Raw genomic sequence first — 15,436 nt, 5'->3', positions numbered from 1 at the left:
GCGCCCCTCCCCCCCCTGCGGTCCTCCACTTCCCTTTTCCTCCTGCAGGTCTTCCATCTCCCTCTCCTCCTCCTCCTCCTCCTCCTCCTTGTCACTGTCCTCGTCCTCCTCCCGCGTGGAGCTCTCCCTCTCGTCCGAGTCGCCCTGCGAGGGGGAGGCGCGGGCCCCTGCGTGGTGCGCGGGCGGGCCCCCTGGGCCCGCGGCCCCCGGCTCGGGCCCCTCGGCCTCCCTCTTGCAGTAGGAGTAGCGGTGGTTCATGTGCTGCGAATAGGAGCCCGAGTGGGAGAAGCGCTTCCCGCACTTGTCGCACTGGTAGGGCTTCTCCCCGGAATGCAAGCGCGTGTGCTCGATCAGGTGATGCTTGTGTTTAAACGCCTTTTTGCAGATGCCGCACTCGTGAGGTCTTTTACCTGAAAATAAGGGCACAGCTAATGAAATAAGATGGCATTAAGGCGACAGGCTTCGGGGCACTTCAGGTTGGAAGTGGTTATAGATTTGCTTTTCCAAAACTGCCAGGTTCATGAGCATACATACCTGTGTGTTCGTATTTATGTCTCAACAACGAGCTACTCTTCTGGAATATCTTATCACACAAGTCACAAGCATACATTCCATTCTCTGTCTTTCGCATTTTCTTCTTGGGGGGCGTGGAGTCAGAGTCATTCTGGTCTTCTACATTTGATACTCCTTCTGAGCTAGTGTCTTGCCTTTCGTCCTAAAGGAGACAAAGAAGTAGGAAAATTTCATTTAAAGTTACAAGATAAACAAGAGACATAAATAAAAGCACAGATTAAAGAACTACTGTGATTTACACTTTCAACAACTTGACCAAAGCAGGCTCTGAGGGGAGGGCCAGGTGACAGGTGGGGCTGACACAGACAAAAGGCAGGGGCGCTACAGCCACAACCGCAGCAAACCCAGGGCCAGCTGGCGCCAAGAAGAAAGGACACCAAGAATAAGTAATACAAAACGCAGTACCAACACAGTCCACCTAGTTCCATATGAATCGTTAATCTATGAGAAATTGGCAGAAAGTTTTAACTTACGAGTCTGCTAAACAATCACAGATTTGTGACTGCATCACTTACCTTCACTTTTTCATTCTGGGTTTCACTAAGCAAAAATTAAGATTCTGTTTTTTAAAAAAGTGGTCTTTAAATTGTATCTTCCAGAACCTTAGAGTTTTGTGAGCTAAACTCCACTGTCTCCCTATCACTTTTCTAAGGAGCAAGGTGGAAACGATGTAGGAGGGTCTACATTTCTAAACAAGAACACTTGCAAGACAATGAATCTTCAGAGTTTCGGGTTAGGGATAGGGTTGGGGAGGAAACTTGGGCCTCCTGTCGGTAGAATAATTCTTCAGGGAGACTGTAGTGGGATTGGGCCCCTAAGATCCTGTGTCTCTTCTGAAGTCTTCCACTCTAAACTCACAAATTTTCTACAAGTTCAAAGGTTTTCCACATTTCTTACGGCTTTGTAAGGCGGGAGAAGTGCCGACATTTTTCTGGCATTTGAGAGCTGCTAATGGTGCTAAAGGGACTCTATTTTCAACGTTATTTGAAACGTCGATGATTTGGATGATTAACTGAAATGTTTGTGGTTCCCTGTTTATTATTCAAAGGCATGAAGAGTGTTTTATATACCCAAAATTTAGACTTAGTGAGAAATTTAGCCGTGTGAAAACTTTTTCAAGAGTTACCACAATTACGGGAAGCCCACTGGTAGCAACAGTTAAGGAGAAAAAAGCAGCAAAACACACCTGAACAGGATACTGTAATTATTTTAGCTGCACCTACTTATAGCAAATATTTGGAAAAAAGATTGAATCAAATGAATACTAGAGATAAATTTAATCAGAAATTGATGGGAAAAAAAATGGAGAGACATCAAGGTCAGTGACATAGAAAAAGCCCGGACACTGAGACACACGGCAATCACACAAATCGGTTCTATCAAAGCCGTCATGGATTTGGGGGGAGTTAAAGAGGAAACTGCAAACGTAGATTCACAAGTATATTCCCTCAGATATCATTATGATTGAACACTATTTAGTTTACAGCTTATAAAATCATTAGTAAATTCACTAGCTGAATTCTTTATATACTTAATTTTTGTTTGTTTAATTAAAGTTTTTTTTATAAACTGAGGTGTTAACACATAAAAAGTGATATAGCTAAGTTTGCCTGGTGTGAAATGTCTGTGAACAAATTCTCATTTACGAATGATCATAATCAACACAAAGTTAACGAATTTTGGGAATCTAACTATAAAAACAGCAGTCTGATTAGTGAGCATTCCAGTTTTACTTTCCTCTTCTGTCTCTAGTTTCAAACAGTCAATATTTAGCTGAGACTCATCGACCCTTTTCTCCGCAGAATAACAAAACTGCCGTTGAAAAGTACTAAGGCACACATTCATCTATTTCCTTTCAAGAATGACAGCTTAACACGCTGCTTGGCTCTCTCGGGACCGATTTTTATTAGAAAAATTCACTGAAATAAGTCAAACGAGCACCAGACCAGTAGAGGCCGAGGGTGCGAGCATTCTTTACCTGATTTCCGTTGGGCTGGGCCACCCGCAGGGCTGCTTCCTGCGCCGCGGGGCTGACTGCAGTCGAGTACGTGTAGGCGACCTGGGGGATCAGCAAGGTCTGCTTGTTGGCCGCCAGCGCTCGCAAGCACGGAACGCTGTTCTGGTCGGCGATGGCCACGATCGTGGGTAACTGGGCAGTGACTGTAGGTATAGCGATATTTATGGGGTTGGCACTTGGTGGGATTACATTTACAACTGGTTCTGAGTCTGTGACACAGCTGTCCTTTTGTGGCTCCTTTTTTGCACAAGACAAGTTCAAGGGTTCTTCCTGGACAGAATAAACACTGTTCTGGTAAACACTAGTGATAGTTGACCTTTCCAATAACTCTCCCTGTTGCTTTGGTAGTGAAAGATCAAGAGGTTCGACTTGTGGCTCTTCCTGTGCCCCTTCTGCCGGGTACGGGTAACCCTGTGCGTTTCCGGAGGAGGAGAGGTTGAGGGGGGATGGGGATGATGCGCTGCTTCTGGAACCATTGACCGCGGAGCCCACTGGTAGGACGGGGGAGCTAGTTATCTTCAGAGGACTCTGGAGATTCCTTGTGCCATCCTGGGACTCATCTGCGTTTGTGGGTTGAGGCTGATCATCGTTCTTAGCAGGGATGTTGGCTTTGCCTGGCTCGGGAGAAGATGCTTCAGGAGACTGCACTGAAGTCTGTCCCGTCTGCATCTTTTCAAACCACTTTTTCACTACATCGGGCGGTAGGTTCACTGAGTCAGCAATTTTTGAGAGCTCTTCTGCACTTGGCTGTGCATTCAAAGCATAATATGCTTTCAGAAGAGACAGGAGGTTCTTTAAAGGTGGCTGGCTGGGAGACAAACTGCCATCTCCGGACCCCGAGGGAGCAGAGGCCTCGGGCTTGGCAACTTCTGGTGTTGGGGGCAGATGGGGCTGGGCGGGCTGCTTCAGGTCATAGTGCTTTAGCTCCGGAAGTGCGCTGATGTCCCCTGGACAGTCGTCACACAGGAGGCAAGTGCTGTCATTCCCTCCTCCTTCAAAGCTTTTGTCCTTCTCAGATTTAACAGTAAGATCTTCTGGTAACTTTTCACTTTTGCAGCTGTTGGTGGGGACTGGATTTTCTTTTTTTAAATTCTGAGGAACTTGAAGTTGGCTAGGTTGTTCGAGGCTGTAGTTAATGATGATCTTGGTTGTCCCGTCTTGGTCAACCAGAGGAAGACTGATGGCTGAGATAACAGAATGGCCACCTTGCTGGATGGATGAAGTGCTGATTGTTTCTTGTTCTTTGGATGCAAGATTGGCTTGATTATTCTCCAAAACTTGCCTGATTACATTACCATCTACTGCCACTTTAAGTACATTCTGAATATCACTTAAATTGATACTGATGGGGGACACCAACCCCACCGTTGGCAGAACAACGGCTTGCACCACACCCTGAGGAGTACTGGTTGCCTGTAAGGGGCCACCACCACTGAAAACCCCATTCTGTAAAGGGGTTGAACAGTTGATTCCTGAAGCAACCACTATAGGCTTGAACTCATAATCCACAGGCTCAGTTTTGATTTGGTTTACGGAAAGTTGTTCTTGGAAGGGCTTATTCTCCATCTTCTGCCGTATCTGTGGTCGCGTGGGACTGCCTGGTGATGCTGAGAGAGATGGTGAGGGACACTGCGAGGTCTTGAGCCCTGTTCGTGGTCGTCCGTTCACAGGCATCAGGCTGATACATTTCTTACTGCTTATGTGTGAGCTATAGGAACCGGAATGGGAAAAACGTTTCTTGCAGTTTGGGCATTCATATGGCTTCTCTCCTGAACAACAACAAAAAATTACATTCATAAATTTTTACGTATCCACGTTTTCCCTAAAACAAGCAGTATCAATTTCAGAAGAGGTTACCATGTATGTTTGTAGTATAATTTTATTTAGAATCATCACTTTACGTTTAAAACCTACGTAAATGTCATAAACACCAGTAAAACGTGAGTCTGAACTACGTGCTAACCAATAAAAGAATCTTCTCAGCATAATGTGTCCAACATTTCTGCAACCTTTTAAAAGTTCAAATCATTCTCAAATACCAAAAAATTATATCCTACTCTTTCAAGTAATTTTTTTCTTATCCTGTTCCACCAATTTATGTAATTTTCTATATTCTACATAACCATCTGTAGGAGAAATTAATATTAGAGGAAAGAAAAGTAAATCTCCCATAAGGCTTAACATGTATGAACATCTCGCCTTAACTGTATGAGTCATGAATATCTATCCTTCCCATATCCACAGGTTTCCATAGGTTTCCACAGGTTTCCTTGAAAATATCTTTTTCAATGGGAAGAAAACTTTAAATACAAGGTATTGTTATAAGCCTTGGCTTATTAAACTGGGATGTATGTACTTCCGGATGTATCAGGCAATGTTTTACGGGGTATGAAAACCATCTTACAGTTTCAATTTTAGCAATAGTGGTTATGGTAATTTAAAACATGTAAATATTAAGACACAGATTAGACTATGTTGCACAAATGCAACGTTTCTGTGAAACGTTAGGAAAAAAAAGAAGCTTCCCGCTTACAGAGGCCTCCTTTAAGTTGCTTCCCTAGACCTTCCAGGGTACAAGGCATTTATTCTTCTTGGCCAGCAGGGATACTTTGACAGACAATTTTGAGGAGCACTGAGCTACATGAAATATTTACATATAACCTATTTCTTTTTTCCTTTTGCTTTAACTTATAGTTCATCATTTATAATTTAAAGGTTACTGATGCCCATTTTCAGGGAGGTAGCAAACTCCAGGTGTTGTGGGCCGCTTACCTGCACCTGTTACAGTGCAGCTCAGCAGCTCACAGAGATGCTCTTTAAAAACCTTCTTTAGATGAATGAATGGCTAATTATGAAAATTATGAAATGTGACGATGCTGATTATCTACTCAGTAGCAAAAATAAAGCTCTTTATCTCCCCCCCCCCTTTTTTTTTTGAGGTTTATAGCCACTTTATTTTTTATTAATTGATGTATAGTTGATTTCCAATGTTGTGTTAGTTTCTGGTATATTCAGCTTTATTCTTTTTTTGAATTTTTGAATTTTATTTTTTATACAGCAGGTTCTTATTAGGTATCTATTTTATACATACTAGTGTATACATGTCAATCCCAATCTCCCAGTTCATCCCACCACCACCCCCCGCAACACATTCCCCCTTCCTTTTTAATAATTAAAAGGAAAGCAGCAAGAAAGTCAATGTAAGCTCTGCTAGTAATGTAACTTCAATGTTGTAAACTTTAAAACAAGTGCATTATATTTTCACAGAAATTTATATGTAAGAAATCAGAACTGGAAGGAATCTAATAAGCCCTCTATATAGCCTCCTTCTCAATGAAGAGTTCACTTCATATCATCCTTGACACGGGCTCATCTCTGCTTAACCTCCTTTATTAAAAGGAGTCTACTGCCGCTGGACAGCTCTGTGGAAGACAGTCTAGTCTGGCTCTGCTGAGGACCATGGATCTGGGTTCAGATTCTGGCTCTGTCACAGGCTATTTTCTTAACCTTTTTAAGCCTCAGTGTTTTGGTGCATAAATAAATGTAGGTACATCCTCACTGGACTGTTGTAGCAGTTATATGAGATTATATAGCAAAACTCAAGTGTGCTCTCAAGAAATGTTAGTGATTCCTTACAAAGGCAGTGAGACAGAGGCTCAGTACTAAAGCCAAAGTCAGCTTGTTGGAATGCCTACTTCCCTGAACTAGTTTGCTTCTGATGCCACAGAATTGGGTTAACTTTTCTTCCACGAGCCAGACTTCCAAACTGATGAGGAGCTGTCACGTGTATTCTGCAACTTCCCTGTGTAGGTTGAACATATCCGGGTCTTTCACGCGTTCCTCGTGGGACATGGTTTTTAGAACCCTTACTCGCTTGTTAACTCACCTCTGGAAATTCTCCAGTTTAATCAATATCTTTCCAATGGGATGCCTGAAATATGATTCATTACTCAAAATGCATCAGATAAAAATTTCCAATGGGGGTAAAACAAGGGATATGTCCTAGTATCTCTCTTATTTTAACATTCTTAATTATTTGGTGGCATTTTTAGGTGAGCTACGCTTGTTCTCCTGCTCTCCAGGAAGATAAGCATACGTGACACAGGTTATTTCTGTCTTTACAAACAGAGAGGTAGAGGAGCACAGTGGGTACGGCAGCGGCTTTGGAGACAGCATGCCTGTGTCAGAGCCCCAGCTCCTCTGCCATGTCCCAGCTGAGTGACTGTGGACAAAGCTAAGCTTGCTGAACCTCCATTTTCTCATCAGTAAAAAAAAAAAAAAAAAAAAAAAAAAAGGAAATGGTAACATCCACCTCACAGGGTTACTGTGAGAACTATATGACTTAATGCATACAAATAACTAGAATGTGGCTGTACAGAGTTAAGTGTTCAGTAAGTGCTAGTTATCATTATGCTTATTGGGAATCACCCTGATATTTTACCACTCCTGCAAAGAAAGTCTGCAGGACAGTTATTCTAGAGCCAAAGTCACTACGTTTGTTAGAAAAACTCTTTGTTTCTAACTCTAACTTCATAGCTTACGGATGATAGCTGAAGCACATCAGCTCGCTTACCAGTTGACCTGGGTCAGTGTTTGTAACCACTCAGCCCTGGAGGTCATATCAGGAGGGTGTGCTGCTGAAAGTTACATGTACTACGAACACTGACTTCTTTTTAATGGCTGAGTGGGTGTTCGGTTGCACCTGATGTAAAGGTTTTCCAGGCTAAAATGACTGTAAGGCCGTGGAACAAACCCAGGTTACTTGCTGGGAGGATCCCAGCCCAGGTGCAGGGTCTCCTTTGCACCCCCGTGTGTGCAGGTGTGGTTGCCTTCTCACAGCTCAGTTCCCATCCACGTGTGAAGTTCACATGACGCGTGACACACGTCTCTGCATAGGGTTCATTTCATGGGTATCAGAAGAGACCAAGTATCCGGGCAATTTTAGGGCATATAATCGAGGACCCTGACCCTCAAGGCCTTATGGAAACTCAGCTGAGAAAAAAAATTACAGAGGATTCCTGAAGGATATGCAGTTCATTCATTGTTAGATACTCTAAACAGTGCTTTCAAAACCATCTGTGGTGAAGGATCACTTGTTTTTTTCATTAAAAAAACTTTCCAATCTCCTATGGACCAATATTGTATAAAATACAATGAAATTCTCACAGCACTGTCTTGGTATACTAGTTTCTCAATGTATCTGGGATGACACTGAGTAGCCCTGCTTGAACTCTCCCCTTGGAATAAACCATCCGGGAGCCGTAGACTGGGATGGCATCCATCGGCCACCCTGGGACAATGCTTTTTCTGAATACCACTTTGGTGAAATATCATTGGCCTCTATTGAAGAATCTTATTTTAGAGAGAAAACACTATCAAATTCTCTGCTGTATTATTTTAAGGATATTTCTCAGGATGATATAAATATTTTGTTCTTTATTCTTTTTTAATTTTTAACATCTTTATTGGAGTATAATTGCTTTGCAATGGTGTGTCAGTTTCTGCTGCATAACAAAGTGAATCAGCTATACGTATATCCCCTCCCTCTTGCATCTCCCTCCCACCCTCCCTATCCCACCCTATCCCACCCCTCTAGGTGGTCACAGAGTACTGATATGAGCTCCCTGTGCTATGTGGCTGCTTCCCACTAGCTGTCAGTTTTACATTTGGTAGTGTATATACATCCATGCCACTCTCTCACTTCATCCCAGCTTCCCCTTCCCCCTCCCTGTGTCCTCAAGTCCATTCTCTATGTCTTTGTTCCTGTCCTGCCCCTAGGTTCTTCAGAACCTTTTTTTTTTAGATTCCATATATATGTGTTAGCATAGGGTATTTTTCTCTTTCTGACTTACTTCACTCTGTATGACAGTCTCTAGGTCTATCCACCTCACTACAAATAACTCAATTTCATTTCCTTTTATGGCTGAGTAATATTCCATTGTATATATGTGCCACATCTTCTTTATCCATTCATCTGTCGATGGATGCTTAGGTTGCTTCCGTGTCCTGGCTATTGTAAATAGAGCTGCAGTGAACATTGTGGTACATGACTCTCTTTGAATGATGGTTTTCTCAGGGTATATGCCCAGTAGTGGGATTGCTGGGTTGTATGGTAGTTTTAATTTTTAGTTTTTTAAGGAACCTCCATACTGTTCTCCACCGTGGCTGTATCAATTCACATTCCCACCAACAGTGCAAGAGGCTTCCCTTTTCTCCACACACTCTCCAGCATTTATTGTTTGTAGATTTTTTGATGATGGCCATTCTGACCGGTGTGAGGTGATACCTCATTGTAGTTTTGATTTGCATTTCTCTAATGATTAGTGATGTTGAGCATCATTCCATGTGTTTGTTGGCAATCTGTGTATCTTCTTTGGAGAAATGTCTGTTTTAGGTCTTCTGCCCATTTTTGGATTGGGTTGTTTGTTTTTCTGATATTGAGCTGCATGAGCTGCTGGTTTATTTTGGAGATTAATCCTTTGTCAGTTGCTTCATTTGCAAATATTTTCTCTTTTCTGAGGGTTGTCTTTTCATCTTGTTTATAGTAACCTTTGCTGTGCAAAAGCTTTGAAGTTTCATTAGGTCCCATTTGTTTATTTTTGTTTTTATTTCCATTTCTCTAGGAGGTGGGTCAAAAAGGATCTTGCTGTGATTTATGTCACAGTGTGTTCTGCCTATATTTTCCTCTAAGAGTTTGATAGTTTCTGGCCTTACATTTAGGTCTTTAATCCATTTTGAGTTTATTTTTGTGTATGGTGTTAGGAAGTTTTCTAATTTCATTCTTTTACATGTAGCTGTCCAGGTTTCCCAGCACCACTTATTGAAGAGGCTGTCTTTTCTCCACTGGATATTCTTGCCTCCTTTATCCAAGATAAGGTGACCATATGTGCGTGGGTTTTTCTCTGGGCTTTCTATCCTGTTCCATTGATCTGTCTTTCTGTTTTTGTGCCAGTACCATACTGTCGTGATCACTGTAGCTTTGTAGTATAGTCTGAAGTCCGGGCGCCTGATTCCTCCAGCTCTGTTTTTCGTTCTCAAGATTGCTTTGACTATGTGGGGTCTTTTGTGTTTCCATACAAGTTTTGCAATTTTTTTGTTCTAGTTCTGTGAAAAATGCCATTGGTAGTTTGACAGGTATTGCATTGAACCTGTAGATCGCTTTGGGTAGTAGAGTCATTTTCACAGTGTTGATTCTTCCAATCCAAGAACACAGTATATCTCTCCATCTGTTTGTATCATCTTTAATTTCTTTCATTAGTGTCTTATAGTCTTCTGCATACAGGTCTTTTGTCTCCTTAGGTAGGTTTATTCCTAGGTATTTTATTCTTTTTGTTGCAATGGTAAATGGGAGTGTTTCCTTAATTTCTCTTTCAGAATTTTCATTATTAGTGTGTACATAGGAATGCAAGAGATTTTGGTGCGTTAATTTTGTATCCTGCTACTCTACCAAATCCATTGATTAGCTCTAGTAGTTTTCTGGTGGCATCTTTAGGATTCTCTATGTATAGTATCATGTCATCTGCAAACAGTGACAGCTTTACTTCTTCTTTTCTGGACTTGGATTCCTTTTATTTCCTTTTCTTCTCTGATTGCTGCGGCTAAAACTTCCAAAACTATGTTGAATAAGAGTGGTGAGAGTGGGCAACCTTGTCTTGTTCCTGATCTTAGTGGAAATGGTTTCAGTTTTTCACCATTGAGAATGATGTTGGCTGTGGGCTTCTCATATATGGCCTTTATTATGCTGAGGTAAGTTCCCTCTATGCCTACTTTGTGGAGGGTTTTTATCATAAATGGGTGTTGAATTTTGTCAGAATCCTTGCATTCGTGGGATAAATCCCACCTGATCATGGTGTATGATCCTTTTAATGTGCTGTTGGATTCTGTTTGCTAGTATTTCTTTCTTTTTTTTTTTTTTTTTGCGGTACGCGGGCCTCTCACTGTTGTGGCCTCTCCCGTTGTGGAGCACAGGCTCTGGACGTGCAGGCTCAGCGGCCATGGCTCACGGGCCCAGCCGCTCCGCGGCATGTGGGATCTTCCCGGACCGGGGCACGAACCCGTGTCCCCTGCATCGGCAGGCGGACCGTCAACCACTGCGCCACCAGGGAAGCCCTAGTCTTCATTTTAAAGTCTATTTTGTCTGATGTGAGAATTGCTACTCCAGCGTTCTTTTATTTCCATTTGCATGGAATATCTTTTTCCATCCCCTCACTTTCAGTCTGTATGTGTCCCTAGGTCTGAAGTGCATCTCTTGTAGACAGCATATGTTTCTGTATCCATTCAGCCAGTCTGTCTTTTGGTTGGAGCACTTAATCCATTTACATTTAAGGTAATTAATGGACATGTTATGTTCCAATTACCATGTTCTTAATGGTTTTGGGTTTGTTATTGTAGGTCTTTTCTTTCTCTTGTGTTTCCTGCCTAGAGAAGTTCCTTCAGCATTTGTTGTAAAGCTGGTTTGGTGGTGCTGAATTCTGTCAGCTTTTGCTCGTCTGTAGAGGTTTTAATTTCTCCGTCCAATCTGAATGAGATCCTTGCTGGGTAGAGTACTCTTGGTTGTAGGTTTTTCCCTTTCATCACTGTAAGTATGTCCTGCCACTCCCTTCTGGCCTGCAGAGTTTCTGCTGAAAGATCAGCTGTTAACCTTATGGGGATTCCCTTGTATGTTATTTGTTGCTTTTCCCTTGCTGCTTTTAATTCTTTGTATTTAATTTTTGATAGTTTGATTAATGTGTGTCTTGGTATGTTTCTCTTTGGATTTATCCTGTATGGGACTCTCTGTCCTCCTGGAGTTGATTATTTCCTTTCCCATATTAGGGAAGTTTTCAACTGTAATCCCTTCACATATTTTCTCAGTCCCTTCCTTTCTCTCTCTTCTTCTTCTTCTGGAACCCCTATAATTTGAATGTTGGTGTGTTTAATGTTTTCCCAGAGGTCTCTGAGACTGTCCTCAATTCATTTCATTCTTTTTTCTTTATTCTGCTCTGTGGTAGTTATTTCCACTATTTTATATTCCAGGTCACTTATCCGTTCTTCTGCCTCGGTTAGTCTGCTATTGATTTCTTCCAGAGAATTTTTAATTTCATTTACTGTGTTGTTCATCATTGTTTGTTTGCTCTTTTGTTCTTCTAGGTCCTTGTTAAATGTTTCTTGTATTTCCTCCATTCTATTTCCAAGATTTTGGATCATCTCTACTGTCATTACTCTGAATTCTTTTTCAGGTAGACCGCCTACTTCCTCTTCATTTGTTCGGTCTCGTGGGTTTTTACCTTCTTCATCTGCTGTGTGTTTCTCTATCTTCTCATTGCCTAAGTTACTGCGTTTGGGGTCTCCTTTTCACAGGCTGCTGGTTCTGTTTTTGGTGTCTGCTCCAAGTGGCTAAGGTTGGTTCAGTGGGTTGTGTAGGCTTCCTGGTGGAGGGGACTGGTGCCTGTGTTCTGGTGGGGTGGGGCTGGATCTTGTATTTCTGGTCGACAGGACCGTGTCCGGTGGTGTGTTTTGGGGTGTCTGTGAGCTTATTATGATTTTACGCAGCCTCTCCGCTAATGGGTGGGCTTGTGTTCCTGTCTTGCTAGTTGTTTGGCATAGGGGTGTCCAGCACTGGAGCTTGCTGGTCGCTGAGTTTAGCTGGGTCTTAGTGTTGAGACGGAGATCTCTGGGAGAGCTCTCGCCAATTGATATTACATGGGGCCGGGAGGTCTCTGGTGGTCCAGTGTCCTGAACTCGGCTCTCCCACCTCAGAGACTCAGGCCTGACACCCGGCTGGAGCACCAAGACCCTGTCAGCCACACGGCCAGGTATGTGGGGAGAGTCTTGCCTATTGGGAAGTCTGAGGTCTTCTGCCAGCGTTCAGTGGGTGTTCTGTAGGAGGAGTTCCATATGTAGATGTATATCTGATGCATTTGTGCAGAGGAAGGTGATCTCCTCATCTTACTCCTCCGCCATCTTGAAGGTCCTCCCTGTTCTTTATTCTTAATGATGCTTCAAGGAACAACTTTCTCTATGAACTTCGTATCAGGAAGGGTTGTGCTTTTTCCAGCATCTGATTCTTTTTACTTACAGTCACTCTGGGTCTTGGTTACTAATTGTAGTTTTCTTACTTCCGAAACCTTAGGGTCTAATTTGTGGTCACTTCTAGCATGTGCAAAGGATTTTATATATTCCTTTTGTTCTCATGTTTACTTCATGCCTGTCTTACTTTCTTAACTTTATTTTTCTTAAATGTTTTTAAAATTTTTGCTGTATCAAAGGTGTACAAGCCTCATAGTAAATAATTGTAAGAATAAGAGACATAAATACGTAATGAATGGAGAGCAGAGCACAGTGGAAGTTTTGGTTCTATGATGTGGCCTAAACTTGCCTTATCTTTTAAAGCAGCAGCATACTGTTAGCTTATACAAAGCTCTTCACCATCGAAACTCCTAAAGGTTTTCTGTAGGTACTACAGATACTAGCTCCCTACTTGACTGAGGTCGATTTTTGAATATCAATGTAGGATTCTGTGATTATTAACTTCTTGTTTCTAGACTTATATTTTAATGTTTGGTGTGATCTGTGCATCCCAACTGTGTATCATCTATAGATCTGATAAGGCCTCTTATATGACTGCAACAGACCATATGACCTTCATTGTGTCTGTGAATCTTACTTTAGGAAGGGATGCTTCTGAGCTCATTCTACAAGGCCAGCATCAGCCTGATACGAAAACCAGACAAAGTTTACAAACAAACTCATAGAAAAAGAGATCAGATCTGTGATTACCAGAGGCGGGGTGGGGGGAGAACTGGATAAAGGTGGTCAAAAAAGGTACAAACTTCCAGTTATAAGAAGTTATAAGATAAATACTAGGAATGCAATGTATAACATGGTAAGTATAATTAACACTGCTGCATGTTATATATGAAAGTTGAGAGTAAATCCTAAGAGATCTCATCACAAGGAAAATACTTTTTTCTATGATTTTTGTGTCTGTATGAGATGGATATTCACCAAACTTACTGTGATAATCATTTCATGATGTATGTCAGTCAGATCACACTGTACACCTTAAACTTATACAGTGCTATATGTCAATTATATCTCAATAAGGCCGGAAGAAAAAAGGACAGTGGTGTAAGAGGAAAAAAGGTCCATTTAATAGATATATTAATATATGCTAATATTAATATATATGTATAAAATTGATGAAAACTGTTCAATGGCACAGGAGCTGAGAAGCTGAGAAACAGGATCCTGTTCCAGGCTCTAAAAGACAATCTTTACTTTCCAGACACATTATAATGTGTAAAAATTTTAAAATGTATTTGTATGAATCTCGGTTTAAGTGGTAACTTTAACATTTTTTAGCCCTCAACAACCAATTCAGCACAACTTCCATAAATGCAGTTCCAAAATAAAATACAGGTATCACCAACCAGCCCTCATAAAGCCACCCAACTCTACTCTTTTTGCGGGATATTTGTAAAATCTTCACAAAATAAGCACGTGCAGACACATAGTTTCCCACTCATTAGCTAACAGCTGTTTTTCATTAAGATTATTTAAGTCTTAAGTAATATATCAGAATTAATCAGGAGACGAACAGAGTTCATAATGTAAATGTGGGATACTTTCTAGGTTTTGATAGCTTTTGTGGAAACAAGTTTCTAAACAGACATAACGTTTTCACCATATAGTAATGTTCATTTTGTACGTAAAGCTGCAGACAATGACTAGTGTACAAGAGAAGGGTGAGACGAGGGCAGAGCACATTTCCCTCCTCTAAGTCCCCCTTCACGCCTCAGACCGTGCCCTGCTGTGCTGCCCTCTCCCGCTGACTCCACAGCACCCATGCCACCTCCTGCCTCGAGTTCCATTTCTGCTTCTCTCATGTAAAGAAGAGTGTCTTCACCTCCTCCTTTCCTTGTGCACACGGTACCCCTATACCCTTCATCATTCCCTTGTTAACTGTGCAGAGGAGGCCATGAAATAACATTCACCAGAAAGCTGAAGTGTTTCCAGGCTGTACGTCTGGTTAACGCATATGCTATATTCTGACGAGGAAATCTGGAGTATGTCCTATTGACTTGCTATACTTTAGTCGAAGATTAAGATTCCAGTAAAATACCATTTACAAGCAGAAGATTTCTCCAGATTAGTCTTTATCCTAAAAGAAAAGCAGCGTTTCTAATCATGTGTGTAGATCGCATGTGATGTTAATTTACTACCATAATTGCTATGATATTCACCATAGACAAAGAAAACAAATATTTACCACTGTGGATTCTTAAGTGCTCTTTTAGATGGTGTTTGTATTTGAAAGCTTTTCCACATTCAGTGCACTTGAATTTACGATTACCCCCAGACTGCGTCACATGTCTCTGTAAGAAAGAATTGGTGTTTTATTTATAAAGCAAAAAGGCTTTAGAGATAAAGAACATCCAATCTACTAAAAGTAATGTTTTGGTGATTCTCAAATTTTAACAGTCACAAAAGTCGAACACTTGGAATATTACGAGAAAGGAGGTTGATCATGGCAACAGAATTTTGACATAAAGGAAAATCTCCGCTTCCTACAGGATCAGAGTATGAAGCAGCACAGCATTAGCACAAATACTACGCACTTTGCTAGCAACTAGAGGCCACGTCGCCTGCAGTCTGATTCACAGATAAAGGAACTGCAGTCGAGAACATCGAGTCATCTGTCTCTAGCACAGTTACTACACAGAAGAAAAGGCTGGGCTTTTTCAGCACTTTAGCCTGTCTCTAGTAAGTCTGGTATTTCCAAAATGTACCTTAATCTGACGATTTAAAAAGTACTTCCAGGGGCTTCCCTGGTGGCGCAGTGCTTGAGAGTCCGCCTGCCGATGC

The 15,436-nt window shown here is 41.7% G+C and overlaps 1 protein-coding gene across 1 annotated transcript in view; it reads right to left on the bottom strand.

The window, feature by feature from the left end:
• ZEB1 (zinc finger E-box binding homeobox 1) overlaps window positions 1-15,436 on the bottom strand; it is a 57,377-nt gene that overhangs the window by 38,535 nt on the left and 3,406 nt on the right. The window contains 4 exon segments of the mRNA XM_007472241.1: window positions 30-410; window positions 535-715; window positions 2,552-4,359; window positions 14,841-14,946. Of these exon segments, the coding sequence (XP_007472303.1) occupies window positions 30-410; window positions 535-715; window positions 2,552-4,359; window positions 14,841-14,946 (2,476 nt within the window).

The sequence above is a fragment of the Lipotes vexillifer genome, unplaced genomic scaffold (genome assembly GCF_000442215.2).
Source record: "Lipotes vexillifer unplaced genomic scaffold, Lipotes_vexillifer_v1.1 scaffold229, whole genome shotgun sequence".
Lineage (NCBI taxonomy): Eukaryota > Metazoa > Chordata > Mammalia > Artiodactyla > Lipotidae > Lipotes > Lipotes vexillifer.
The sequence above is the reverse complement of the archived record's forward strand: the minus strand, read 5'-3'. Positions and strand labels throughout refer to the sequence as shown.